Raw genomic sequence first — 27,482 nt, 5'->3', positions numbered from 1 at the left:
AGCTCTTCAGAACGACCCGTTTTTTTACAAATGTTTGTAAATGCTGACTGCGTAAGCGCTGGTACACGGTTATACAAGGAATGCTCGATCACTTGAAGGGATCTCAATCTATACCACTGGGAACAGTGCCCCAATATCCCTTAGCCCTTCCACTAAATAAATAAATAAAATATATATCACTACCTCCAAATCCCTTAATCTAGTAGTATTAATACATGTATGGATGGGACCCTCTTGAACATATAAACAAATATGTATGTGTGGTATGACTGTAATCAGACGATGTTGAACAATATTAATTTAATATTCTTTTATAAAATATCGCTTATGTTTTATGCTTATCTATTTTTTTAAAAGAAGGCTCCACTCATCCTGAACAAAATCATGTATAATTTGTGTTGGTACAAATATGGAAAAGAAAAAACATAGTTTAGCAAACATATGGTAAAAAAAAATAAAAAAATTGCAAAAAAAAACTCAGAGCTTTTGAAGATGCGCCTTTGATAGCTGAAGTGTCCCTTTAGTGTTAGGTATGTTGTCAATTCCCGAAGCTAAATCATTATTTTTAATATTTGATGCATTTTTAGTTCAGCACAAAAATTATACAATTTCACAATCCCACAAATGAAACAAATGTGGATGGCCTATGTGTATATCAGCGCGTTAGGCTGAGAAAAATTTAACTATTGAAATATAAAATAGGGACTTACGATATTATACCAGCAACAGCAGCTTCTCGGTGTGCAATACGAACCATATTAGACTTGAGCGGTAATATGCTTTTTTTTTATTAGCATCTCTATGGAACTTTCCATATAGAAATGTCTTACTATACTACTGCATTAATGTGTAATGTTTAATTTTGTTTAAATGCATGTAATGTATTAATTATATGCAATATAAGTGTCTTGCACACAGATTTGCCAGGAAATAGCCCAGGTGGTACTCCAACTAGATATATAGATGTTGTGCTTCATTGTCAAGATGTCATTTTGGCAGATGACATTTTTTGAGGTTCCTCCCTGTGACAAAGCATGAATAAATCAAATGCATAATTAAATGAAGCAAAAAGACCACTAGGTTGCTATGGAAACCAATATTATATTGTGGGTATAATGAAGGAAGTTTCTCAGTGACCAATTCACCGTAATTTACTATAGTTGATATATTTTTGTAAAGCATGAGCTACTGCCGCATAAACCAGTCAATTTTAATCAAAGGCTGAAGACAACCTATATTCTACTCCTCATAAGTTCTTCAATAAGCCTTCATAAAAATGTAACATGTAATTTCAAGCTCGTTTGAGCTGTGCCCTCCTCACCCGTGGTTTCTGTAACTCAAATTGTTATATACTACTTATGTTCTGTCTACCCGTTGTACAGTGCTACGGAATATGATGGCGTTGTATAAAACAAATAATTGTTCAATAAGCCTTATAAAAATGCAAAACATACAAATGCAATTCTTGCGAGGCACTGCAAGTAAATGTTTATTATCTTGTTTAGAAGATAATACATGCCTGGCTTACCTTTTACTTTTTGTAATTGCATGTAATAGAGGTCCAGTAGTATGGACTATAGACTAGACTTGTGCATTCAGATTTGTGCAAGTTTCAGTTTGAAAGAAATTTACCAATTTTGTCCATTCATACTAATATCCGTAAATGGGACCCTCTAATGAAACAAAATGAAGCAAAGAGCTTGGGATTTTCATTTGTGTTTCGTTTCCGCTTCTTCTCTTGCCTCTTCTACTTCTTTATTATGTCTTATTTATTCATCCGCTTCTCCCTATGCCTTCATTCTTCGTCTTCTTCTTGGTGAACCCAGCCTTCTGGTGAACTTTCACAAAGGGTCGGTGCCTCCGGGCATACCCCCCCGCCCTCCCCCAACTGGAGAAACTGGGAGAGGCCCCATCGTCTTCTTCGTTTGATTTTCTGTGAACATGATTGGAGGAAGGGGCGGATCATTCCCAGAGGCTCCTCCCTCTTTTGGAAGTAGTCCCAGAGGCTAGGTTCACTGAGAAACGGACGAAGAAAAAAAGACATGGGGAAACTACAGGGGAGGCGAGAAGAAGCAAAATTCCTGGAAGGAGACAGAAGTGAGTGAGCATGGAGTGAGAAAAAAATTAACTTCAAATGCAAAAAACCCTCAGAAAACCAAATTTGTTGTCTGAAAACGAGCAGACCAAGAAGGAAATTAAACATTTGTTACACTTGTAGTCTATAGTACACATTCCTGATTTATACATAGAAGAGGGTAAATGCGTGGAATTAAAACAAATAAGAACTCTCAATGTAAATTTTATGTGATACATATGTTTACTGACATGCATATATGTCATTGAGGGCCTACAGAATCGCCAGTCGCTTTGGTCCAATTACTCTGCTTTATATACACTAAAATGTCACATGGCTGGAGGATTTTGGGATCATCTCACCAGCCTCACTATACGTTATGAATGTTCACCTGAAATGTAAATATTTGGTGATCTGAGTATATAGGAGCAGATTGTGGCATGATAGATGGCATTATTTAACTGGATTTCTGGCACAAACTGTGTGTACAGATGTGTGTAGGTGTGTTATATGTTGAATAGTGGTTATTGATCCAAATAACTAGAGTGATCCTGGCATTGAAAATGGGCAATATATAGCTTAGTTTGAGTATTAAAATATAAATGTTTGTCCACGGTATTCTGTTTATTAGAAATATATTTTTAGGTATTCTGCTTCATTACTCAATTTAAGTAAAATTAAAGAGGAGCAAAATTTACTGTATTACCCATGAATGCAACTGGAGTATTTCAGTGGTCCATGTAAAGCTGGAGTGGTCCCCATAGAAACAGATAGCATTCTTTTATCAATTACCTCAATTGAACTGCTCTAGTTTTGATTAGATGACTATAGCATGTAGTAAACTGTAACTAGAATTCCCTTTTCGTATCGACATGTTTTTTGGTTTTTTTTTACTTTTGAGTAATTACTACTGTTTTTCTTTGTCTTCTTCTTTACCAGCAGCCGACAAGGAATCAGGTGATGCATGCGTGTTTCGTATTAATTTTGGATAATACTTAAGTGTTCCAGGCAGTTAATTATCAATCATTTAATTATAAATATAACATGTCACATGGTCACTTTTCCCTCTTTCATTTACTTTAAATGGGTTTCCTGCTTGTTGAAATACCGTATGTTATAGTTATTACAGGTATAATTTAACTTGTGGCATAGCGATGACTTTTAATATTTAATTGTCGTGCTGTTGTGTACAAATGCATTTTATGGAATTTGTGGTCATTCAATAAGGATTGGCAATCCAGCTTGCTCTTTTTTGGGAACATAGTGTAAAACAGTTATTGCGTTGTTTAAAAAATAAAAAAATGAGTATGTAAAAAGTTTGATTACAGGGTACATCTGAGAAGTACAGTGGCCACAGCGTGATATTGATTGGCAAATATTTCCTGCTGCTAAGAGCTTTATAGTTTATTAATATATGTGCAGTTTATTAATATATGGTACAGATAATGCAAAACGTTTTGTGATCTTTATAATAATCTAATGGCTTCTACAAGGAAATCTGAATAGTTTTACTTCTGATGAATTTGTTGTACAATCTGTCTGCATAAGGGGAGGTACTGCTAGGTGAGGCACTGGTGTCAGAAAGTGCTTATTGAAGTGCTGGGCAGATTTCATGTAGAAGCTAGGCGTCAACTTGAATTTTTAAGAGCCAGAAAGAGGTCCACCAGTAGTTTAACCAAAATAAGATAGTAAATTATATAAGTATTAGTGTTAATACACAAAAAGATGCTCCAAACCACACAAGGTACTCCATCTTTAAGACACCCAAAATCAAATTATATAACACATGTAAAGTGGATGAGCATTAAAAACTTACTATATATATATAGATAGATAGATATAATCACCAAATATAAATAAAAAAATAAAGCTATCCCAAATCTTAGCCAGTGTTGCCCATTCGAAATAAGTTCCCAGGCTCTCCAGATCCTTCTGAGAACTTTGAGGTACTGCAGCCAACCATGTAGGTCATAAATAAATTGAAAATCGTAAAACTTCAAAATAAAAAGGAAATTATCTAATTGAAAGGAAATGTGTAAATATATATCTATATATATGAGTGCTAAAATTGGTGTTGTAGCTCCCAAAACGTCTGGTACGGAAAGATTTAAAATAGCAGCATTTGAAATATCTTGAGGTGCCTAGTTTTTAAAAATATATGGTATGAAGAGGTAAATGAAATGTACACCTTCCAAATGTAACCTTTTAGCTCCCAAACACAACAAACATATGCATGGGTGGTATCACTTTACTCGGGAGATGCTGCTGAACATATATTGGGGTGTTTGGCAGTGACATATTCCTGGAGCTATAGATTCATACTTGAAGTACTTCCAAGGGTACCAAAAAAACAGCTCTTCCATTAAGTGGTTAATATCAGGGAGAAAAATAGGCGACCAGATGGACAAGAGTGGTTCTTTTCTGTTGTCAAATTCTATGTTTCTATGCTCTGGTTTACTGAATAAAATATCATATTAAATCATAGACTAACACAAATAACAACTACAGGAAATCAGTGCAAAGTTACTTTTTCTTTCTTTCTTTATGGAACATAGACTATGTATGACCAGCTCAGCCACTTTTTTTTTGGCGAATGTGTGGTCCTCGTGCCTTTAACACCCTGGTTTGATTGTTTTTTTTTCTAGTCAATGGCATGTGCTCTTCAAGAACCTTCATCCTTCACAACTGAAACCATCTGTACAATGTTACTGAAAGGGTTGTGCCCTGCAGAGTGTTTCACCAAGGAACTCTTCCAGCAGTTTATTTGCTTTATAAAACTTGATTGCCTCTGTAAAATGGAGATTTCCAAAGGCAACCATTTGTTTTATATTTAATTTCTTGTAGTTTTTCTCCTGGCACTTTTTTCTATATGCATAGAGGTTGCCAGGTTTATGGTTTAGAATGAATATTGCTTGGTCTTAATGTTATGAAACAGTTGCTGACAGATGCTGTTGGATGGAAAACATTTTAAAAAGATCCTATGGATATTGAAAATTATGCTTAACTAGATGAAAATGCCGTGATTTAGCATATCTCTGTGTATATGACACAAGCATACAGCTTTCCATTTTCCTGACCAGTCAGACCATTCTTTTTCCTTCCCTCTGTTCCCAGCTACAACCTCTGTTTCCAGCTACAAATGCATCCTGACTTCCTGCTCTAAGATCTTTTTACCTATGGTCTCCTCATCCCAGACAATCACAGTTGTATTTTTCACAATTAGTGCGTGTATATATCTTGGTAATTTTGCAGTTTATTTGCAGCTTCCACTCTTCTGGGAAGGCTTTCCACAAGATTTTGGAGCGTTCTTGTGGGACATTTTTCCCCTTTATGCAGTAGAGCATTGGTGAGGTCAGGCATCGATGTTGGCCTGGCTCGCAATCTCCATTTCAGTTAATCTCAAAGGTGTTCGATGGGGGTTGAGGTCTGGACCCTGTGAGGGCCAGTCAAGTTATTCCACAACAAACTCCAACCATGTCTTTATGGATCTTGCTTTGTGCACTGGGGCACAGTCATGCTGGAATAGAAAAATGGTTTCCCCAAACTGTTCCCACAAAGCTGAAAGCATAGCATTAAGATTTCCCTTCATTAGAAGTAAGGGGCCTAGCCCAACCCCTAAAAAACAGCAACATACCATTATCCCTTCTCCACCAAACTTTACAGTTGGCACAATGCAGTCAGGAAGGTAACGTTCTCCTGCCATCTGCCAAACCCAGACTCCCATCAGACTGCCAAACAGATTTGTGACTTATCACTCCACATAACATGTTTCCACTGCTCCAGAGTCCAGTGGTGGCATGCTTTAATTGATCAGATGCTTGGCATTGTGCTTGGGGATGTGAGGCTTATGTGCAGCTGCTCGGCCATGGAAACCCATTCCACGAAGCTCCTTCTGCACGGCTCTTGCTGTGGAAGGCTGCATTGATTATTTAATAAGTGATTAGAATAAAGGAATCCAAGAAGTAATTGGTTTGCGGTTTTCTTATCATTTTTATATTTTTTCCCTGAATTGTATTACACCTTTAGCTCTCAATCTGTAACTTGCATTTTTCCATTCAGAGAGTATGAGTCAAGAATGTCCTTCGAAAAAGCTAGAAGATGTTCTCCACCTTGCTGAGCTTTGCGTTGAGGTTTTACAGCAGAACGAGGAGCATCATTCTGATGTAAGATCATATAACAAAATGAAAAATAACTTTGAATGCAAAAAAGTTTAGAAACTTTAAAAATGTCAATCACTGAGTCTGATAGCTTGTTATATTGTTAAAACATCTGGTATAACTCACACAACATAAATGAGATGTGGTTATGATTTTTTTTTTTACCTTGCATCTGCCATGTGTGAATTTCAAATTTTATTTTACATTAAAGAAACATCTGTTTGTAAAATACGAAAGTAGAAAAGAAATCCCTAGAGAAAATATTTTCCTCAAGAAAGATCCCTGTTACTGTTCTTATACTTCTTATACTGGACATTATTTTCATGGAATGTCTTAAGCGCTTTAAAAACTAAATTAACCCTATAAGCATAAGGAGGATGATCCCATTGCATTGTAACATGTTAACCGTTTTTCTTGGTCAACATATGTTAGTATTGAATATATTTTATTCTGGTTTGTTTCCTATTTTGCAACATTACCATGCCTGGATGTCCTTAGGGGAAAGAGGTATGTGTTTATTGATGATATCCACATTTGACAGCACTCCACATCAACAAATGCAGTATAAATGTGCAATAACATTGGACTGATTTGCTTTACCTGCGCATGTAAAATATAACTAAGTGTATTTACTTCCAAGCAACATAGAAACAGCATTTCATGACAAACTAGATGACCATTGTCTTGTCTGCCCATATGTCTTGTGTCAAATTTTGAATCTTTGGTCTTAAACTCAGGATAGTCATAATCCTTTGCCACGCATGTTTAAATTCTCACTTCCTCACTTTACATGTAATAAACTTTCTAGTTTTATACCATGACCACTTGTCGTAACAGTTCTAATTTTGGAATAGACATCCCTCCTGTACTTTGTGAAAAGTATGATGGGAGGTTGGAAGGCGCAGCTGCAGAATTACCCTAGACACAGGAGTAAGCCTAGGAGTGTGCAGTATTTCTTAAGCGCCATCCTCCTACCCTTTGCATATCTAATACACAATTTTACACACCCACTTACCCTAACCCAAATATAATACTGTAGTACAATCTCACCATACACTTGCACATACATACAGTATATACGCATACACAATCTTCCTCTTCCTTTTCTGCACTAACTGAGTTCATCTCTCTCTCTAACGTACATGCATTCAAACACCATATCCTGAAGTAAACATACAAATACCATAACACTCATGCTCTAATGCCATAAAATAACTATTATATACACACGGTAATACACATGCACATAGACTCTCTTAACATAATACACTTACACATACATGCACACTCTTTCCCTCAACTCCCACTCTATTCCTCACTCCTACTCCATCTGTGAAGCTGGCAGCTCTCTGTTCCCCTCCTTTCCTCTTACCTTGTACAGAGCCCTCTTTTCACTGCAGGGTCACGTAATACGTGTTATGTATCCCAACTGGCAGGTGCCTAGGTGCCTAGATGCCATGCACCTGCCATAGCACCCCTGCCCAAACAAATGGTCTTGCCTTTTTATGTTTTTACCTTCTGAGTTATTCGACATTTTACCATGCAAGAGCTATTATTTTGCATGTTCCAAACTGTTTGGTGTATGCCAGGGTCTTGTGGTTTTGTGTTTGAGAGACCACTCTTAAGCCTTCTCCAATTAATGTTTTGTATTCAGTTTTTGGGATCTTTATTTTAGTTTTATTTTAGGTTATTTAAAATGCAAGATAATTGTGTGCAGAAGTGATTGTAATGTGATCTATTTGTTTTAAATACAGGCTTTCTCATCTTGGCCGGACTTAATGGCTGAACATGCAGAGATATTTTGGTCTCTGTTTTCAGTCGACATGAATTCTGCGTTAGAAGTACAGCCGCAAGATTCATGGGACAGTTTTCCTCTTTTCCAGCTGCTAAATAACTTTCTGCGAAATGATGGTAAGTGTTCAGTTATGTTTTCTTGACTGCAATATTATGCACAGTATTGCCACCTGGGGTGGTTCTTATACATTAACTAATGGCGTCTGGCACCACATCATACATCTGTATGATAGAAAAATACTAAGCTTTTATCCTATTCTGTAAATGTGTTAGCTGCAGCTAAAAGCTGTTTACACTGTACATTTGATGTACCACAGACGTTAATCAAATATTTGTGACAAAATGTAACAATTTGCTTGCAATATTCTTGGGTTTCAGAATATTACATTCTATATATAGTAAAATGCCAAGTTAAAAATAGATCATGCACAATCACTCTTTACAGATGTTCACCTTGCCAATGTTGAAATACTCTTGGGCTTGTTAGAAACCATAAAGCATTATACAATCATACCATGAAAAAGGCACGTCTGTTCTTGGTTTATATTGTGGAGTGATTGACAAGTCCTTATGTCATCTTTGTACATATGAGTAGTTTTAGAAGCATACAATTTTGAAGGCAGCTAAGAACCGTTTGACCCATCCAGTCCACCATTTACTTTATTTCTTAATAAAGAACGTTTGTGCTTAGAAAATCTGTTAGCTAGAATTGACAAGTCATGTTCTTGAGGCTTCATGAGCTGTTGTGACTGAGTAGGTCTATCTCTCTGTTGCCCAAGATATGGAGTACTGCTTCTTGAACCTAAAACAATCTGGCTATTTATGAAGTGTTGGAAAATCACCTGTTTTTAAGTAACTGAGTAACTTTAAGTAAAGAGGCGTTTGGATACTTGCGGGAGTAAAATTAACATTTTGTGTTAGTTAACAATAATAGAGGCTAAGTAAGGGTATGAATTACAAGCGTTTTTGTGCCAAAGGTTACAAAGACCATGACATTTCAGTGATGGAGGTGGTTAATCTAATTACTGTTGTGTATGGTTTTTATTTTATTTTGTTACACCGCCTGCACACACTTTACTGTATAAATACTACAAGACTGAGTGCAAGTTAAACAGTGCCCTTGAACTGACTTTTTTTTTTTTTTTTTAAAGAAAAGTGTCATTTGTATCTGCTTTTTCCCTAAACCGTGTTTTCTTGGATTAAAAGAGGGAAATATATGTAGCCGTATTAGTCCGAGTAAATTAGATCTTTTAGTTGATGTAAGAAGAATGCTATTCCATCTGAATACGAGATACAAAGTCCTGAAAGCTTATGTAACTTTACCTCTTTTTTTATATTGGCTCATTAAAATACATTGCTTTGACTAAAGACTGACTAAAAGTGTGCTGAGCATTGATTGCAATCAAGGTGTAATTGAGAATTACATTTCTCAAGATTAGCTATAGTGTTGTAAAGGTATTATCTCCATGGTGAACATTGATTTGTAGCCTGCACTCCATAACATCGAGCATTGTGCTTTAACAAGCCAACGCCAGTAAGATCATTTATACTTCCAGCGTTTTGTGTGCGCCCATACAATAGTATGCGGTCTACATGTATAGCTGTTGCTCTCAAATACTCTTAAAGAGGCTTCACCTATTGAGCTCAACTGAGTTTCCGTGGCTAAGGCCAGAAGAAATGTGTTCTTTTCCTGAGTCTTACTGGAAATTGAAAATGCATGATTAGTGTAAAATGGAATGGCCTTCACCCCAGTAGTATGGCATTGGGATGTAGTGTAGAATGCAGTTTCTGATTCAAGGCTGCAGATTGGGGGCTGCATGTCTGTTGTTTCTGCTGACTTCAAGGTTCTCCCATGTGCACTACTAGTCGGGGATCATGTCTTAGTGATATCTTCATATAAGGCTACATTTTCTTTCAATCTAAATTCAAGTCAAAACATTTGTTAACCTTCTTACAATATACTTATTCATTAATGCTTAAGATAGCCCAGGCTCTTTCATTGGAAACTTCTTAAAGGCAACTGAGTGGTGACATATACTTTATAAGTAGTGCAGCAGTACTGATGGTTTTCTGATGTTGTATGTTGTTAGGACATAGAGCATAAGTAGTGCATAACATAACAATTTGACTTATAGAAACAAGAGGTAAGGAGGGCCCTGCTCAAGTGAGTTTAAAATCTAGAAGGTATAATAGCATTCATAATTCATTAGTTCAGAGCCACTAAATTTGGCATTTCTTTCAAAATCTTTCTCTCCCTTAATATGGGAGCAGTCTTTTACCACCATTCACCTTTTTAATCTGAAATGTTATGCTTGTACATGGGAAGCAACTCTGCCTTGAGACAATACCATGGTTGTGGTTCTTTAATTAAGATTCTTTTCATATAGCGAGCGCATTAAAGCCAGCAGAGAGATTGACCCAACCTATGCTTTAAAAATAAGTATCTCGCTCTAAAAAGTCATAAATGCTCCAATTTAACAGTAAATGAAACATATTCTTGAATTCTTAATCCCTCATAAAGAGAGAATATGGAAAACATAAAAAGAACCGAAAAATTGAAATGAAGCCTCATGAGGATAAAAAGGCAAGTGTTAGTAATTATCAGGCAGATAGAAGTGGAGTCAAATTAGCCATAATAGAGCGCATAGTGACTGGGTAAGTCAACTCTCATTATCAAAAAAAAACTCATTAGGAAATGAAGAGGTGGAAATCCCACTGGGTTCTCAGATGGGTATTTTATCAATGATTATTCTGCAGATTTATTTCAACTGAGAAGCTCTTAGGTTACTTTAGTATATATTAGGTTAATCTACAAATGGTAGAAAGTGGAGAATTGGTACTTGCCTGTTATCCTTTTAAAGTCTTACTGGAGCTTTTGACCTGCAGATGGAACAGTCTACATATCTGTACTTCACCTCCTTTTTTATTAGGTTTAGATAATTAACAGGAGGAAGAAATGTAGGTGCTATTAGGCACTTGCACCTTTCTTTTTCCATCATGCTGTGTATGTTTGTCTCCAAATGAAGAAAGGAGGGGTTATCTTAAACTCCATGTCATCCAATTTTTCTTTTTTTAGGTTTTACCTCAAGTATCCCTCTTTAGTTTTAATCAGAGGTGAATCATTTAACCTGAAAAATACTTATAATAATAACTGTTTTCTATATCCTGGACTGAACAAAAAAGTAAAATATATTAACAAATGTACTGCGGTAGCCAGAAAGATTGCTGCAAGTGAGGCGAGAGAGGAAGTGAGTGTGGGCGATCCTCAATGCGTAAGTGTGTGTTAGTTGTCAGAAGATGCCAGCTCTTACCTTATTGTGTGAGTGACTTTTCGCTTTGGCTCTGGTAAGATGTTACTTTTTTAATGAGGTTTTTGAGAATCAAAACCCTGTCTTCTGGGAGTAATTTTATCCACGGACTGCTATTGAATACTCCCAAACCCCCAGACTGGTTAACAGTCACAGCCTACAGATGGTCCTTTAGACGTAAAGCTTTTGCTCAGAGGAAATTTGAAACTGGGCTTCTGTTTAGCCATGCTTCACCACTCACTACTTCACCAGTCACGACATCTAACAGGTATTATACTCTGCTTTGTATGTCTCAAACCAGTTATTCTTTCCAGCTCTTCTTTTTGTTTCGTATTCCCTCTGCACATCTGCAATCTGCAAGTCATAATCAGGAGTCCAAATGGAAAATGATACAAGCTGAAGAAAAGTCTAGCTAGTTACACTAGCCTAAACACACAAGTGTTGATTGCACTGTCTATGCTTAAAAGGAGTTACACAAAATACTGTTCTCTTTATGGCCTTCGACATGTGGGGGTGGTGGTGCCAGGTCAAAATCATTTAGAATATGTAGATTTCTTATGGTAGTAGACAGTATATGCTGTTTTTATAAGTTCTTTTGCTGCTTAGCTCTCACTGACATGTTTCCATTATTCACTAAATGTGTAGTTGGTAAAGTTTGCAAAGGTGTTATGGCTTTCATTCCTCCTCTCCACTATTAATTCTAAAGGTCCATACCTAAATAAGCTTCTGCTGTAGGAAGAGCTTGGCTGTAAAGTTGAATAAATGAAATGTCTCCAAAATTGGTTGCCACCTTTCTTAAAAAGCTCAAGTTGGAGGGATACCAACGCACCATAGGTTCCAGGTTTTAAGAAGGTCGTGGGGCCATCACTATGTTTTGCAACTATGGACCAAGTAATAGACATTTAGACCTCAGGTCTTTTGTAATAAATACATTAATTGAGGGTTGATTAAAAATTGTCACTATGATCTGGGATTTGGACAATGTTAAGTAATATTTTGTTTGCAAATTATATGTACTTCCATACAGTGGTATGTGTAACAGAACAACCTACAGCGTAGGAGGCCGCATATGTCTTGTCTTACAGGCGTTTTGCAATTTATCTTAACCCTGTTCACAAGTATTAACCACAGCATAGACACCTGTCCCAATTATATATACATAAACCTACTCCCTTTTGGGAGGCTTGCTAAAGCGTGTAAATGTCCTACAAACAGGCTTTCCAGCTTATCCAGTTCCCCGTGGCAGCAAAATAAAATCAAATGGAGTCCTTAAGGATTTTTGGAGAGTAGGTTTCTATGAGGCCGTCTTTTTTGTGACCATATGGATAATTTGTCCAGTATTCAAGTTGTGCTTGTATAGCCCTTGAATTTTTACAGTTAACCCTAACAAAAATTATCTTGCACTGAAAACAATGATGCATATCACCTCTATCATATTTGTGTAATTCCCAAATCTGTTTTAACATGGTTTGAAGAGTCTTCCAGTCAGACTAAGGTCTTTCTGCTCTACAATCAGGGCTTTGAAAGAACCTGGGGAGTTTCTTGTGATAAAATTATATTTGAAGTCCAGGCACAGACAGACTCGTTAACATCCTTTTGATGGACTACTCATTCTCTTGTTTGTTGTTTTTTTTTGGACAACTTACTTATAGGTCTCGTTGTATTTTGTGTATAAATACAATGTGTGCTTTAACTTTATTTCCCTCTTCACCTTTTCCCACCTTTCCATTACCTGTCCATAATGTTTACAATACAACTTTTTATTGTGGACTTACATCATGATACAGCCCTTGTTTTATATTATTTCTTCAGAAAACATTTTTGAACATATTAACTGTGTATTAGTGTAGCATGGGTGTAATGACTAGGTAATCAATGTTTTTTCTGTTATTCCCTTGAAGCAAGTTTATATGCATTACTAATATCCATCCTATAGTTGACATTTCAATCACGTTGTGCTGCTATAATGGTCACTGTTAAGATCCTGAAGATGAAAATGTGCCTCCTTCAATGAGACTTCACAAAATACGTCCTGCAAATGGAAGAAGCATTGGTGTTTCTCCATGGGATATATATATAACGTGTATAATATATATATAATTAGTGTGTGTTGTTTACTGAAATATGTCCTTGTTTACTTTCTCTAAAGCTCTCCTATGCAATGGGAAGTTTCACAAACATCTTCAGGAATGCTTTGTGCCCCTTGTCATCCGTTATATTGACCTCATGGAGTCCTCAATTGCTCAGTCCATTCACAAGGGCTTTGAGCAGGAGACATGGCAACCAGTCAAGTAAGTTATATAATTTTGTAAGGTGTGTAGGGAAATTAGAAAATGCATTACTGTCTAACAATTACTGATATCATCTGCGGAATGTTTCTATTACACTGTGCAGCATATTATATCAAATTAAAAATACATTTCAAATCCTATATGCTACATACTGTTCACGTGGAAGGACAGTTCCATTCATGTGTTGCTGAACTCCCATATGTGCTTGCCCCCCCCACCAGCTATTTTCCATTCAAGAGATGTATTTGCTCGAACACATCTACATGCATGTGTGATACTTAATGCTGGTCAGCTCCAGTGCTGGTTCAGCACAACCTGCAGGTGGGAGTCTGAGACTCCTCTTTGCCTATACGCAGAAAGAGCTGCCATTGTTTACTGTGGGAGTTCTTTCCTGCCACTGATTGGCTGCTTGAAGCATAACCTGTCAGCTGCAACTGTAGAGCTGCAGCTTCTACTTAAGGTAAGTTGCTTTTGTTATGTTTTTAAGAATGCATATTAAAGTATTCGTAAGGTACTCTAATATGTGTTCTTGTTTAGGCATGTCGGGGACAACAAACTGTTGTTAACCTGATACAGCTTATAGGGTGGGCTTTGCTATAGAAAAAGAAAAGCCCAAAGACCACCAGTTAAGCAGTGCTGTATGTAAAAAAAAAAAAAAAAAAAAAAAAGGTAATGAGGTGATAGTTTGCAAGGCCGTCTTAGTGCATAAAACTTTGTAGACTTACAAACGGTTTTTATATTGATGTACTGGTGTAAATGCACAAATCGTAAATAATAATGTTATGTTGATGTATATACAATTAGGGCATTTGTATAATTAGAATATTGTTAAGTATATAGTTCATAATGTCCATTTTGAATGAACCATGTTTCTTCTACGTTTAGAAAACAAATGAAACATTTGGAGAGCAGCTGATCTGATTCACCATTAATAAAATATAGATGCACATTCGTAGAATATAGATCTTGGCGTTTAGTAGCACTAATGATGACCTTATTTAATGTATGACTGGTTTTAAACTAATATGTAGTTGAATGATTTGCAAGACCTAAAGCTGCTAATTCACATTCTATCTTGATTCTGTAGGATAAATCATTTCTGCTGTTCCTAACTTCTATTTTCACAGAAGTATTACCAACAGTCTTCCTAGTGTACCTCTTCCAAAAGTCCCAAGTTTGGCTCTTAATCTTCCACAAATACCTAGCTTTTCAGCACCATCCTGGATGACATCTTTATACGAATCCACGTGTGTATCGCTGAGTGTTCTTTAAATGCATGCTTCTCCTGCATGGCTTTGTTTGTGGCTTTGGCGTACACGTGAGTGAAGTGCATCTTGTGGATGTTGTGTATGTAATGTGTGTTGATGTTTTTTTGGTACTGGGTTGGTACAGCCGATAATACAGATGGTTTCCTGGTTTATAATATAGGAATGATAATTTATATATATATATATATATATATATATACACTAAGTGCAGTTGCCTTTATTCTCTTTGGGTCTAAAATAGTTCCTAATCCTCTTCTGGGCATGTACAACTAAATGTACTTTTTACAAATATTGAAGAAGATACCTTGTGCTTACACAAGGGAAAAAGGGAAGCATTAAACACACTTGAGTGTCTGATGTATAGCTTCTGTTTGTGGGGAAGAAAAACAACCAACCTGATCCCTGCATAAGCAGGTATCTGTGCATGGGTATAATATGGATTAATTTCATATAGCATTATGGATGCGTCTTTATGCTTTTATATTTTCAAAAAGTAATATGTAGCACTCTTGTTAAATTTTAAGGGAAAGTTGAACAATCCAAATAAGTCAAAAACTGTTTTTATATTGGATGATTTCAATATTTACATTAACAGTAAAGCAACAAGCTGGCTCTTTAAGACAAAAACGATTCACTATAATTCATGGTTGTAAACATTGCTGAAAATGGAACACATTTCCCAGTTTTTCAAGAAATGTCTTAGGTGTGTTGCAGCATGGATTATGTTAGTAGAATTAAAATATTGCAAAAATGAAAAGTCTGATTTTAATATGATCCAGCACAAAAGAACAAATCCACAAAGCTGTCTCAAATCAAGTTCATTTTCATCATATTCATTACCGTATTTTAAGTTGTTTTGCTGGATATGTTATAATGGCACATTTGAGGCATTAGATTGTTTGGGAGATATTTTGGAGTGTGGTGTTGAGTTGTTTGATTGGCCTCCAGGGTACAGAACTCAAGGGAGAACCTGGCTAGACCATCAGCTTCTTGCAATTTTGTTGGAAATGCAGGCAGGAAACTCAAACAATATTCATACTAAAGAGAACATCATAAGAGAGAGATTTTTCAATTAAGTACAGATGCATCTTTCCAACAATTATGCATTTTCCAAAGTGATATTTCAAACATTGTGAGGTTGATAAGTATCAGTCAATCACCCCCCCCCGAGATCTGTAATATTCAAGTCGAGAAGGCAACACTTGATATACCTAAAAGGTTTTTTTAATATATTTTTCAGTGTAACAACTCATTTATTTAAAAGGGCATTTAAATTAAGTAAACTAGCTAGTACATGCATGCACTCATACAGAGTATACTGAACAACCAGAATGGTGTATTTATAGTATTGATAACTAAAGAATAATACTTATTTGCCAGACATTTCATACATATATATAAATAGATGTTGCATACTGGAAAAAAACAAACAGCTATGTCAGCCAGGCGTAAAGAGATCCTAAATTATTTACAGGAATTTCTTAGGCATCCAATAGAAGATCCAACAAAGTAGGAGGCTGTGCTAGATTTTGTTTTTACTAACGGAGACCTGATTTTGGCTTTCGTAGGAAAATGTTTTGGGTCCAGTGATCATCAGTCAATGTGGTTTAATATAGAGAAGAAGTTGCATTGCACCACGCTGAAACAAAGCTATTAGGTTTGAGAGGCTGATTTTTCTGAAATTGGAAGATATGTAGACTTTTTTTGTCATGGTCTGGGCATTTTTAGATGCAGTCAAGGACAGCTGAACATTGTATTAACCTTGTGAGTAACATTAAAAGAAAGGAAACCACTCAGGTGCTCCACAGATGTTTAGGTGATGGCTATTAAAATGGGAAATTATCAGCAGAGGCTAAGAGATCTCAATATGTAGTGAGTTTATTTCACAGAAGAGGAAATATTAGAATAAGGGGACACAAAGTAAAACTAGAGGATCGGGTTTAGATGTATTGTAAGGAAGTTTAACCTAAAGGGTAGTTAAAAAAAATAAAAATAAAAAACAGAAGTGACAGTGGCTAATATAGTGGGAGAATTTAAATGTGCACGGGAAAGGCATAAAGCAGAAAGACAGCCTCAACAACTCTGGAATTGAATCATGGATGGTGTCCCATTACCTGAAGCCCAACTTCTCCAAGATAACAATCCACTCACTACTGATTTCCCATCTTTATTATTGCCACTCCCTACTAGCTGACCCATTCATCCTGCTGACCGATTGCACCAATTACTCCATTGGCTCCCTACACACTTGAGAATAAAATTCTAACTCCTGACCTATAGAGCCATCAACAGTTCTGCATCCCCCTATACACTCCAACCTTCCCTCTTCGTTCTTCTTATGACTTACAGCTCTCCTTTAACCACCTCTTCCCACTTCCATATTCTGGATTTCACACATGCTGTACCATTTCTCTGGAATTCCCTCTCCTAATGCACTCGACCAGCTTGCCATCTGCCACGTCAACCCGCAAGATAAATTCTCCATATTGTCCTTATTACAATCAACTTATACACACACAAGTAGTTCTCTTCTAATGTCTCCCTTCCCCCTCAACCACCAAATAGATTGTTAGCTCTCAAGAGCTTCTCTGTTCTCCTTCTGCACCAGTATGTTTTATATCTGTTAATGATATTTAAGATGTCTTGTTTATTTTCATTATATCCCAGTATAACAGCTCTACAAAATCTGCTGGTGCTATGTAAATAAATGTAATGCAGTGAAAGACCAGACCAAGGAGTGAATAAGGTCTTGGTCATTAGACTAATTAGACATTACTTTTATGTTTCTGTGTTAGGCAGAAAAAAACAACTGCTCCATCTCTTCTGCCCCATTATAGTCCCTCTTACTGGCAGTCTGTTCCAGGAATCTACTACCCTTTCATTCTGGTTTTCCCTTAAAATTACCAAAAATTACAACCTGTGATACCGATAGACTTATTTCTGGAAAGAGCAAGTTCAATTGCTTATTCTTATCTAAATATGTCTTTGGTTAAGTAAGCGCGGTGCTACAAAACGCACCAAAACAACTAAGTGGCACTTTGAAATGTTGAAACAGATGTTCTACCATCAAACTATATCATTAGAGAGGCTAAATGATTGGTTATTTTTGTATTTGACATTTGACATTGTATTTGTGTTACTGGACAAAATCTATGCATTTTGGTTCCATTTCTGTAAAACAGAATAATTTAGTAGAATAGTTTCTCTTCTCAAGTCTTGGATTTGGGCTTCAAGCTTTCACATTTTCCAGGTAAGCTCTTTACTATGTGGGGTAAGCTCTTTACTATGTGGGATACTATGTGGGATATTGTAAATTTAGATTATACAAACAGTTGGAGAACATGATTTGGATACATTTTATAATTTTGGAGTGTAGCTTTAGGTGACATAAGGCCAGGTAGTTGGTACATCACTTACTTTAGAACTACTTGATTACCTCTTATATTTATGACAAGAACATCTTCTGGGGCAAAGTTCTATGGCCAGTGCTGCTTGTAGTTTAAAACACAAGCACATACTTAAATACCCACACACTTATATACACTCTGCAATAACGATAGCCTCACCCCTGATGTTTTAACACCGTAGACTGTAAGCTCGTTTGAGCAGGACTCTCCTTTAACAAAATGCAAACTGAACAGAAAAAAAAATCTGAATCAATATTTTGATGTGAACACCCTTTGCTTTTGAAACTTTTGCATAGTACTGTAGTCCTCATTGTAACACTATATATACACTCTAACACCATATGTTTACATACTTATCCACACTGGCCCTCCAATTATCCATTCAGCTCCCACAGAACCGTCTTTGCTGCAGTGCTGCTGCTACCCTACTCCCTCCGGTTACCGGGCACCTGATAGCCATGCACCTGCCTTAGTGCGCGACAACTTGATTTTAGTTATTTTAGACAAGTTATATGCATCTTATTTAAAAGTGATATTCTAAAAATGTAATTTTTCCTTTGGTAAAATGACATTGTATGGGGTCACAACTTTACAAAAATGGCATTTTCTTGATTGCACCCTTTTGTATGTAAAACTCTGTTGTTTCACATGAATTGTTATATTACAATTTACATGTGAAATGTGAATCCTGCAAAGCTGGTTATTTATGTCTCATAAAAGTGATGCTTTGTCCTTTTTAATTAGAATCTCTGTTTTCCTCCTAGAAATGGGTCTTTGACCTCAGAAGACTTGTTTTGGAAACTGGATGCATTGCAAGATTTTATTCATGACCTTCACTGGCCAGAACCTGAATTTGCCAACCACTTGGAGCAGAGGCTTAAACTTATGGCCAGTGATATGATAGAAGCCTGTGTGAAAAGGTTATTTTTTTTCCCCCATAAGATCTTCTAATGTGTTTGCAAGAACACAATTTTTCACTATAAATTTATGTCTAACACTGTGATTTCTTTTAATAAAGTTTTAGGAGAGAATACAGTTTTACGCTTAAGTATTAAATGGAAAACTGAAACTTAAGTGTGATTCTTTGTATTTTAATGTTTAATGTAAATATCCTCATCTATGCTGCTTGTTCTGTCTTAGGAACCTGCAATATGACCTCATCATGCTTCCAAGATATTTAAAAGCTCTTTATAAATTAGTGCCCTAATCCTAGGGCTTACACGTACAATCCCTTATATCGCCCACTATAGTAAAATGCAATGGAGGACATACCTTCCAGAATTGCAGCAGATGACACTGGATGTTGTAGTACTAAGTCCTGGCGCTTAAGCATCAGCATGGCGGAATTGCTGCCGGTGCACGGGAGATCAGGCTGTCAATCAACAGCTTGTTCTCCCCTCTGCTAACCGAGGCCAAAATGCATGGCTCTGAATTATGGGAGAGTCAGCATGCCCAAATGTTATAATGTTGATTGATCCTTAAAGAGGATTGAAACATTTTATTTCACATAATTTAAAAGAAAATAATATTCATCATTTGAACGTTTTGGAAGACCATACACTTACACTGACATGTGATTCGTATGCTGGTTTGCGTGTTTGTTTTCCTTTCGTTATTGCAGATACCCTGTGGAGAGTTGTAGTTACAACTACCTTGCTTTGCTATTCATCACTATTGAATAAATCTCACTGACTTAACTATGTGTTATATTGGTCCAGCCCAAAAGAAAGCATATTGGCAATTAGCCTTTTTAATGTATTGTGAGATCAAGAAGTTGAAACGACAGCTGTCCTGCAAACTACCTACCAGTTCTCTTTAGGGAATAAAACCCCATTTGACCCCCCCACATACATCCTACATACAAACTACAATTCTTTATTTACTTTTTGTAGGACCCGAATGGCATTTGAGCTTAAGTTGCAGAGGGCAAATAAATCTACAGACTTTCGCATCCCTTCATCTGTATGTACAATGTTTAATGTACTGGTGGATGCAAAAAACCAATGCAGTAAGCTCTGTGTTCTAGATGGGGGCCAAGAGGTGAGTGCCTAATTAAGAATTTTACAAATGTTAATGGAGAGATTGTATTTGCTCAAAAATATACATCTTCATTTTGCGTGATCATAAGTACGATGTGATATGTGCTGTCATAAATATTGTTAGCTCATCCTTTGCTTAGTGGTTAATATACCATTACCATGTTCTTGTTTTTCTTTTTTTTTCACGTTTTCCCATGTTTTGTGTCTGGGCCATTCCATTGCACCATCCAGTTTTCTATGCAGTGGGTAAGTGTTTGAACTTATGTCAGACTATCTGATGCACATTATTGTGCATTTAATTTCGTTCTAAAGTACATTCGCTTTACAAGGATTTGTAAGTGCTTCCGACAGGCTACTGCACAAATCCGCTTCATGTCACTTGATAGTAAATAGCCTTCATCATTTCTGAGCCTGACTAATGGTAAATGTGTTGGTCTTTAAAGTGGAAACGTTAATGTATTATTAATATGAAAGAAAGTATAGGGATAGCTGTGTCTGTATAATTATTGTCCACGTTAAATAAAAAAATTAAGTAAATTCAGGTAATTCAATTTGCAGATGGAACTTTATTCATTTTACTATTGAAACAGCCACAGCTTACATTTTTTTTTTTAGTTAATAGTTATTTTATTTTAACTGCTCAGTACAGTGGAAGCCTAATTTAAAACATTACTTTTAATGGGATCATCCACGTCTACAGAAAAAAGAAGTTTATTGGAACAAATGGAGATGAAACCATATTTTTGTGTAAGATGACTTTGTCAGCAAAGATTAGTTGTCCCTGTCCTATGTGAAGGAAACCTAACTAGGGTTGTTGCTATATATGACTACATGAAAACATTTCAGTAGGCGTACACCGATCAGCAATAATATTATGAGCCCTGATAGGTAAAGTAAATAACACTGATAATCTTATCATGGCAGTAGGTGCGATATATTAGGCAGCAAGTGAACATTTTGTCCTCAGTTGATGTGTTAGAACAGTGATGGCGAACGTTTTTGGGCCTGAGTGCCCATTTTTGTGCATCAAAACAAGTTGCAGACCTCAAAGTGCCAACACTGCATATTAAACATGGAGAGGACGTTTTTTCGGTACAAAATGACTATACACAACAGTATGCATCAATATAACATATTAATAGAAAGAGATTATTTTAGGAAAGGCAGTGGGACCCAGGGGACATTTCAGAGGACTGTGGGAAACAAGAGATGCAAACTATTGAGCTTAAATAATAACAACAGAGAATTAAGTATTAGCTCTTTCCAATATCTGCGGTGGGAGCGGGAGGCGTCCGTCTTATCATGCCCAGGCATATCCAGATTCCAGGATGTACTCACAGACTTGGCATGATAGGAGTATGATTGCCCTATCTACCCCTTCTCACTCCCTTCTGCCCTATCTACCCCTTCTCCCTCCCTTCTCCCTCCCTTCTCCCCTATCTACCCCCTTTCCCCTGTCTCACTCCCTTCTCCCTATCTACCCCCTCCTAACTATCTACCCTCTCCCACACATGTACACCAAACCACACATATACACCAAACCACGCATATCTACTAATCCACACATATACACCAAACCACGCATATCTACTAATCCACACATATACACCAAACCACGCATATCTACTAATCCACACATATACCCATCCACACATGTATACTAATCCACACACATACCAATCCACTCTCACTTAATGCTTTCCTACCTTTCCTTTCTTCTTTCAGCTTCTTTTCCTCCTCTTCGCTCCTCTTCTTCAGTTCTTCTGTCTTCTCTGTCTTCTTCCGGGTCAGAGGGCACGGACAGCGGTGGGCGCGGCTTCAGTGCTGTGCGCCGGGATCTGACAACAAACCCCGGCGCACAGCAGCTGTTGCCGCGCGGATCACAAGGGAGCGGTATCGGAGGTCTTTAACAGACCTCCGGCTCCCTTGAGTGATTTTAAGACGGGTTCAACCCGGCTTAAAATCACTCAAGGGAGCCGGAGATCTGTTAAAGACCTTCGATACCGCTCCCTTGCGAGCCTGCTCCTCCAGCGGCGGACATTACTGTCCGTCTCTGGAGGGGTGCCGGGTGCCGCAAGTTGGCACCCCCCTGATGAGCGGCGGCGTCGGACCCCGCAGCGGAACCCCCTGGAGTGTGGCGCCCTGTGCAGTCGCACACGTCGCACACCCCAAAGGCCGGCCCTGCGCGGGAGCCGACGCCGTGACTACAGTGTATGACTGTAGTCACGGCGTGCCCACAGAGACGGCTCCGCGTGCCACGCGTTCGCCATCACTGTGTTAGAAGCAGAAAAAATGGGAAAGCGTAAGGATCTGAGCAACTTTGACAAGGGCCAAATTGTGATGGCTAGGGGACTGGGTCAGAGCATCTCCAAAACTGCAGCTCTTGTGGGGTATTCCCCATCTGCAGTGGTCGGTACCAATCAAAAGTGGTCCAAGGAAGGAAAAGCAGTGAACCAGCGATGGGGTCGTGGGTGACCAAGGCTCATTGATGCATGTGGGAGGGGGAGGAGACTGGCCCGTGTGGGCAAATCCAACAGACAAGCTACTGTAGCTCTAATTGCTGAAAAAGTTAATGCTGGTTCTAATAGGTGTCAACACACAGTGCATTGCGGGTTTTTTTGTATATGGGGCTGCGTAGTGGCAGACCATTTAGAGTGCCCATGCTTACCCCTGTCCACTGCCGAAAGCGTCTACAATGGGTGTGGTCTGATGAATCACGTTTTCTTTTACATCATGTGGATGGCCGGTTGTGTGTCCATCGCTTTCCTGGAGAACACATGGCACCAGGATGCATCCATGGAGGCCCCACCTTGCAACTTACAGGACTTAAAGAGTCTGCTGCCAACATATTGGTGCCAGATACCTCGGCACACCTTTAGAGGTCTGTTGAAGTCCATGCCTCGACTGGTCGGGCTGTTTCGGCAGCAAGGAGGACCTACACAGTATTAGGCAGGAGGTCATAATGTAATGGCTGATCAGTGTTTACTTGTCTTTTTGGTGTGAATTGTTTCATTAAAAGTTAGTTTAGTATACACTATCACTGTGCTGAAAGCTTCACTTTATTGGAAGAGCTGAGAAATAGGTTCAATCTATGGTTTGCTCTGTATAATGATGCATGAACATTAGTGTATTGTTCTGTCTTATTGTTTATCATATATTTTTATTTTATGACACGTTTGAAAATCTATCCTTTTAAATACCATTATTTGAGGTTTGTTTCTCTAATTTCCATTGTGCTTTGCTTCAATGGTATTGATAAAAAATTATGCTTAGTTTGGAGCTCCTTTTTGGAATATTTTTTTCAGATTGGAATAAAAATCAGTTTGTTTTTTTTGTTTTTTGGTTTTTTTTTATAAAAACATTTTTTAGACAAAGACTTGAATGTCAATGATCAGGCACACAATATTGCATTAATATATATATTTTTTACAGTCTTTTTCCTTGTTCAGCTAGGCTAGCGCTTAACTAAAATAAAAAGAAAAAAAAAGAAAAGCATGCCTACCTTAATTGTAGGAGACACAAAAAGTATCCTTCACATTCCTTCTCTTTTCAATGAGAATGAGAAATCAATTCAACTAAATAATAAAGCCATTAGCTGCTTGACTCAGCATCGCGCATGGGAAAATCTTCAGCACATAATGGGACGAAGTGTTGATTGGATAGATCATTTTCAAGGTTTTGTTCTTATGTTCAAAAAAAAATATTCCATCTATAGATAGTAGATTTAATAATACCCTTTTTCTGTTTATTCCAATTGTGTTTACTGGTAAGACTAATATTCCATTATTTTCTTTTCAAAATGCAGCAACAGTACCATTCTAAAATAGATGATTTAATTGAGGAGACTGTTACAGAAATAATATCACTCCTGGTTTCCAAGGTAAAGATGTAGAATCATTTCCTTTGTTTTACATTCGGTGTTTAATGACATTGTACAGCACAATGTTATAAATCACACAAAAGCCTTTCACATAACGAAAGGAATCATGTTTAGTAGCTATAGTGCTAAACTATTACAAGGTAGTCTTCATGATCTTAACATATAATTCAGTATATTAATACAGCAGCAACATAACTGAGCAATAATCACATGCACGTTTGGTACTATGGGGCTTGGTACATTTGGTTTCTTAGGCTCAGCCTATAGTCTTAAATCTACGATCTGGCTAAGTACTATCTCAATACTTGTCAAGCGTGTAATAGTATATCAATTAGCTTTTTTTATTTATTTTTTTTATTTTAATTTTTTTAAGGCATTTAACAGCAATAAATATATATATATATATATATATAGATATATATATCTATATCCATGTTCATGAAATAAGGTACAAGTCACTCACCATTTGGTTTCTAGCATAGTATTTTTTATAAAATTTCAAGAACTATGTATTTATGGTATGAGGGATATGTACAGTAAGAAGTCTCTCATATTACTTTCATACCTTAAAGAGGGTGTGTGTGAGCTATATATACATACATACTGTATATACATACCCATATGTATCACATGTCTGTTATTGAACGTAAATGTCTATTAAATTACTATGATACTACTGCTGAAAAATGAAAGCTTATGAGCATTTACTTACGTGCATCCATTTTCTTTGTGTAAACTTGATTGGATAGGTATAATAATAGGAACCTACTTTTTCATCAGTCACTGTCTTTTTTCAAAGTTTGTTTCAGTGCTGGACGGTGTGTTATCTAAGCTGGCACGATATGACGAAGGCACTTTCTTCTCCTCTATACTTACTTTCACTGTAAGTATGTCGCTAGATGTAGGCCGGTCAGCAGGAATGTTGTCATTGAAGTTATGTTTCACATTTAGCTATTTGTGTGTTATAAATCTAGTCTACTGTCTTTCGAAGAGGAACAACTGGTCTTGGAAAAAGTGCATGCGCTATATCTTAATGCAGCACCTGGCATGCACAGATTTTGCGCTCTACTTTCCAAACTGTACACCGACACAGCCAGCCATGGAAACCTCGGCAATGCAAGAAGTGCTTCTAGCTTATTCTAGGTGCTTCTAGCTTTCCAAGTTTTTAAAAGATAAATGGCACATGTGTGGGATGACTGAGGGAGCATCTTGGTTCGTGCATTCCCTCTCATTACTTGATGCAAATACATCTGTTTTTATTAAAGCAAATATAAACTGCATTGGTGGCATTTTTTCCTTAAGTTATCCCTTTTTTTCACTGACCGTCACAATGAAATGTGGTGGATTGTGCAGTCATCCAAAATATCACATGGCAGACAAAAATGACAGATAAGATAAAACCAGGATTTTGATGGTGTTAACCTACGTTACTGTATACGTGTGACTGTTTTATGCTAAAGGTGAAAATATATTTTCCCATGGAACTTTCCCCATTTAACAGTTTTAAGTCAGTATCCTTTGAACATAAGATACTAATTCTAATGACGTTTTGAAGTTGATTCCTAAACGTGTATTCTGTGGTGTGGATAATTAAATTATCTTCTTCATCTGATAATTTTATTTTATTACCCAAATGTGTAATTAACAAATTGCACATCAGAGAAAATAATACATCAACCACTAAGCACTTAATTGTTCACTATGCATTTTGGTTTTTTTCCAGGTGAAAGCTGCTTCAAAGTATGTGGAAGTGCCTGTAAGTATATTTATCCTTTCTCTCTCTCTCTGTAATCTGAAATGTGTGCCTGGAATTTATTCTGTTTCGTGTTTCTGTAAAGTTAGTGGGTAACTTACATAAATTAAACCTTAATTTATATAGGTTTACGTAGATTCTAAGAAATTCCAGTGCGTAATGTCAAGGATAACTGAATGGATAAATTATAGTGAAGGATGGAGATCTTTAGCTTTTCTTCACATGAGCACGCTATAAACCTGGATGTTACCCTTGTTTGCTAGACAGACATATACAAAGGTTGCATTGAATTTTTCTACCAGCAGCACCACAATTGTTTTAGTGGTGAGTTAAATTGTATCTACAGTACTAATTTTCAATTACATAGATTTATTCTCTTTAGTGTATTTTATCAATTTTTAAAATATTTCTTACAAGGATATGTGTTTAGTCCTCCAACTAATCTTTGGGTTTTTTCCACTTGCTTTCTCCTCTAATAAATCTCCCAGCCTATAATAGACCAGCTAAATGATATAAATGGACCCTTGCATTTTTCTTTTAACATTCCTATGTGCCAGGGGTGTGCAAGTTTTTTCTGCAGTGGGCCACTTTATCAGAATTGTATACGTGCGCGGGCCGTACTCATTTTTTACTGAGAGAAAATATGGCCTTTAATAAAATATGCAGATTAAAATAAAGTAAATGACACAAAACCTTTTCCTCTCACTGATTTCTGGGTCTAGAAAGTTTTTTGTGACTACAAATTCAGGATTCAGGATAATTAAAAATGAAATAGTTCTATTTATTCTAGGGATGCACCAAAATGAAAATTCTGGACCAAAACATTCACGGTTCACTTAATTTTTAATAAGAGTAGGTAACACACCACAATTGGACAAAAAAAAATAGCAATATGACTTGGCATGATAGGAGTGTGATTGCTAACAGCAATCACACTCCTATCATACCCAGGCAACCAGTAAATGTTGGTACCTAGGCATGATGGGACTGTGCTTGCTGTGATTGCTGTTAGCAATCACACTCCTATCATGCCAAGTCAGCCAGTACATGCTGGTACAGGGTGGCTGTAAGTGATGTGCAGACCCCATATTGCTGGCAGCATCAATACACAAGGGGGAAAGCTAGCTAGGTTTCAGCATGTACTGGCTAACTTGGCATGATAGGAGTGTGATTGCTAACAGCAATCACAGTCCCATCATGTCTAGGCTCCAGCACTTACACATCCAAACAGTAAATGCTGGAACCTATGCATGATGGGACTGTGCTTGCTGTGATTGCTGTTAGCAATCACACTCCTATCATGCCAAGTCAGCCAGTACATGCTGGTACAGGGTGGCTGTAAGTGATGTGCAGACCCCATATTGCTGGCAGCATCAATACACAAGGGGGACAGCTAGCTAGGTTTTAGCATGTACTGGCTGACTTGGCATGATAGGAGTGTGATTGCTAACAGCAATCACAGTCCCATCATGCCCAGGTTCCAGCACTTACACATCCATGCTATCACACAC

At 37.2% G+C, this 27,482-nt stretch overlaps 1 protein-coding gene across 1 annotated transcript in view; it reads left to right on the top strand.

Moving 5' to 3' along the window:
• The window catches only part of LOC149302818 (calcium-dependent secretion activator 2-like), a 112,173-nt gene that overhangs the window by 64,258 nt on the left and 20,433 nt on the right, over positions 1–27,482 (top strand). Inside the window, exons 17-27 of the mRNA XM_089482176.1 lie at positions 3,014–3,031; positions 6,134–6,237; positions 7,986–8,142; positions 13,483–13,624; positions 14,752–14,871; positions 19,064–19,219; positions 20,192–20,339; positions 20,570–20,584; positions 24,144–24,218; positions 25,018–25,101; positions 25,942–25,974. Of these exons, the coding sequence (XP_089338302.1) occupies positions 3,014–3,031; positions 6,134–6,237; positions 7,986–8,142; positions 13,483–13,624; positions 14,752–14,871; positions 19,064–19,219; positions 20,192–20,339; positions 20,570–20,584; positions 24,144–24,218; positions 25,018–25,101; positions 25,942–25,974 (1,052 nt within the window). The remainder of the gene's footprint in view (positions 1–3,013; positions 3,032–6,133; positions 6,238–7,985; positions 8,143–13,482; positions 13,625–14,751; positions 14,872–19,063; positions 19,220–20,191; positions 20,340–20,569; positions 20,585–24,143; positions 24,219–25,017; positions 25,102–25,941; positions 25,975–27,482) is intronic.

Source organism: Sceloporus occidentalis, unplaced genomic scaffold (assembly GCF_023333645.1).
Source record: "Sceloporus occidentalis isolate IW3139 unplaced genomic scaffold, rSceOcc1.0.p SCAF_17, whole genome shotgun sequence".
Lineage (NCBI taxonomy): Eukaryota > Metazoa > Chordata > Lepidosauria > Squamata > Phrynosomatidae > Sceloporus > Sceloporus occidentalis.
The sequence above is the reverse complement of the archived record's forward strand: the minus strand, read 5'-3'. Positions and strand labels throughout refer to the sequence as shown.